This window comes from Seriola lalandi, unplaced genomic scaffold (genome assembly GCF_002814215.2).
Source record: "Seriola lalandi dorsalis isolate HSWRI2012SDOR001 ecotype SW California unplaced genomic scaffold, Sedor1 jcf7180002054553, whole genome shotgun sequence".
Taxonomy (NCBI): domain Eukaryota; kingdom Metazoa; phylum Chordata; class Actinopteri; order Carangiformes; family Carangidae; genus Seriola; species Seriola lalandi.
Window position 1 is genome coordinate 656,694 of NW_019525106.1, and position 3,239 is coordinate 659,932.

The following is a 3,239-nucleotide window of genomic DNA, read 5'->3' on the forward strand; positions in this document are numbered from 1 at the left end:
CAAGACTGAAAACTGATTTCAGTTTCTTTATGTTGACAACTAATGTGGAGGAGTTCAAGAAGACATGGAGCCTCAAACAAGTGCTGTGTTCTGTAGAGAATGATGAGTTGGTTTTTGGTCATATGTTGAAATGAGTAGAGTTTAATTTATTCAATTTTATTTATTTTGGAGTTTTTTGTTTTATTTATTTCTTGAAAATTTGTTATTGAGCAAATAAAAGTGGTTTGAAAAATCAAAAAAAAAAATTTGTCTCTCTCTTTCTCTGTTCTAAGGTGTGATACAACTTCCTGCTTCCTGTTACGGTGGTATGAAGACTGCAAAAGAATGCAACTGCATATGGAAAAGGCACAAAATCCAATATGTCCTTTTGTTATTGGCCTAATGTGTTAGAAAATACAAAATACACCCACTTTGTTCGGTTCACCTGCACAATCCGTTACAATTCGTTACAACAGCTCTGCCATAAATTCTATCATTACAAAGTTGATAATGTTCAGTTTTTGTTGACATAGTTGGAAATGTGTAAATTCAATGTTACATATATTAATGTGGTCATAGTTAAAGGTGGTGTTGTGCTGGACCACACTCTGCCTCCCTTTGCACATGAAGGGCAGAGAATATCTAAAAACACCTCTGAATATAATGTCCAGCACAATACCTCCACTAACTATCACCTCAATGGCAAAACATAGAGCTGAATTCACAAGTCAAACAGAAAAAGACAAACATTATAGGCATCATAAAAGTAGACTTTATGACAGAGCAGTGGATTACATTAGACTGTACGTACCTGTCTCAGATTTGGGCCAAGACAGTTTTGAAAATGCTTTTTAAATCTTGGCCAAACAACTGATATCACCACTGCATGTTACTCATGTTTGTCAGTGTTTTGTGTTGCATTTGAGGCATACTCTTATATGTAAGGGAGGGAAATGGATCCATGATGTTAAAAAAGAACATATCATGTGCATTGTCTAACAACAGAATGAAACAGACGCATAAGAGTAGATTAATAGAGGAAGGAAATGAAGTAAACTGACACAGCAAATAAATTAGTGTACAACAATAATGAGACACCATTCTCATTTCTAAACTAGAACGCACGGGTGTGCAAGGACTATGCAGTAAACATGCACACAAATAATCACCTGGAGTCTATACATCACAGCTCAACATCTTAAAAAAAGATAATAACTGAACAATCCTGGAAAGTTATTGTAGGACGTAGGTAATAAATACTATGTATTTGATGCCTGGTTGGCTCAGTCTGTCATCCAGGGAACCAATGAACAACATTAAACAGCAGAAAAAGCAGCCAGAAAACATTATACACACACACCTTTACATACAGTTGATGACAAACATTTTATTTTTCTAAACAAGACAGACTTTCAGTTAAGACTCTTTACAGGAGTTAATGCTCAGTCCTCTTGTGATAAACTATTGCAGCCGCTGCCACCTGGTTGTACACCGAAAGACACAAAGAGGCCTACTTACTGAGCAAAAACGCCAGTGCTACGATAAGTCATTGTTCACTATTTGGAAAGAAAATCTGCAGAGAATAAAGTCTGCTACTTCAACATATTTCATGAGTTGTGCAAAACTGTCCTATAAATGTGGTTGTTTCAAAACTTTCACCAGACTGTGACAGGTTGAGTAAAGTGAGCCAGTAACAGGTGATGAGCCGCCACATGTGTAAAATAAAGAAAGTTCTTCTGACTTCAAGTTCATTCTTGATCATTTTCTTTGTATGAATAGAAAAATATGAAAGAAATGACATAATAACATGCACTTAATGTGATGTATTGAATTCTATTTTTATACATACTGACACTTCCTGACAAAACTGCATCCATTACATTCAGAAGGAATTCAGGTGACACCATAAAAGTTGAAGCTTAAACCTCTTTAAGTGCTCAGAACATTCACTGAACATAAAAACATGCTTGTCCATTGTAAGCTACCTACATGATGTCACTGTAAAAATACTTGTGCTTATTAAACAACAGAGAAAGTTTCAGTTCCCAGTCCAAACAAAGCCACTCCTCTCTACAACAAGCAGGCAACAATTATAAAAACCCAAGAAACAGACACCAAAGCAAAGTGCCCAGAGCATTATCTATAAAAATATCTTCATAGAAAACAAATAAATCCTAGTCTTCACTTTGCATTCTTTTTTTTTTCCTCTCTCTGATTTAGATTTTTGTTCTTTCCTCTGACTATATCTTCCTTCTTCTAATGTTCTGTGCCGGGATTGTACTCTTGTGCTCACAGCTCACAGAGTTTCTTATTCTTGCTTTTTTGCACTTCTCATCAAACTCCTCAATGTACTTTTGCACCGTTCAATGGGCCATTTGGACCACGACAGCCTTCCAGGCTCTGTCTTTGTCGAAGTCCTGCGTTCCATTGGATGCTTGCTGCTGAGGGAGCAAAGCAGAAGAAGGGAGAAGGAAAGAGACAAAATGTGGAAGGGGAAAGGTGATAAAAGCATTGAAATAAATTACGTGTGAAGAATCAGCAGCACAATGTCCTTTTTTATATGCTCATTGATTTTTATGTCGCCATACTAACATGCCATTTACATGAGTTATAGCTGGTGAGTCTAAAACCTGGAACAGAACGTACTCCTAGATGTGGGGAGACAAGGAGAGAAAAAAAACACACAGATCTGTCCTTTTCTGTCCATAATTCCTGCTTCTACGTGCTATACCTCATAGTAATGGGTCAGGGGGTGCATGCTGTCTTCACACTCTAGAGCCCCCATGCGGAGCTGACTTTTGTAGGAGGCACAGTGCACCACGGTGGCTGAAGTTAGAACTGCCTGCACCAGCAGCAGCACCATCAGGATCAGCAGCAGGATGTCATAGGATTGCTGAACCACACAGACACACAAACACAGGCAGATGAAATTAAACGAGTAAAATTTCTCACTAGTAAATTTCACAGTGTCACAGTTTTTCTTCCTGTATTTCTCATGCAAAAGGAGGTAAAACCAACACATTGCATGCTAGGGTGAATTTTCACTTCACTAATCTCACCTTTGCCGGAGGCACATCATGCAGAAAGATTTCAATAAAGCTGATCACACTGCAAGAAAGGAAGCCGGAGGCTGAAAACAGCAGAGGAGATGTCACACTGCTGATGGCAATCAGCACCTCCACCTGAAAAACACCAGGAAGATAGAAAAAAAAGAGGAACTGAGAGAAAGGAAGCTAATTTAAAAGGAAAGAAAGTTTGTA

At 38.0% G+C, this 3,239-nt stretch overlaps 1 protein-coding gene across 1 annotated transcript in view; it reads right to left on the reverse strand.

Annotated features, from left to right (window-relative positions):
- Window positions 1-1,346: 1,346 nt before the first annotated feature.
- Window positions 1,347-3,239, reverse strand: part of LOC111661789 (membrane protein MLC1-like) — a 4,228-nt gene continuing 2,335 nt past the window's right edge. Inside the window, exons 7-9 of the mRNA XM_087176394.1 lie at window positions 3,039-3,212; window positions 2,711-2,872; window positions 1,347-2,420 (exon numbers count right to left, since the gene is read on the reverse strand). Coding sequence (XP_087032520.1) covers window positions 2,343-2,420; window positions 2,711-2,872; window positions 3,039-3,212 — 414 coding nt within the window. The 3' untranslated portion in view covers window positions 1,347-2,342. The remainder of the gene's footprint in view (window positions 2,421-2,710; window positions 2,873-3,038; window positions 3,213-3,239) is intronic.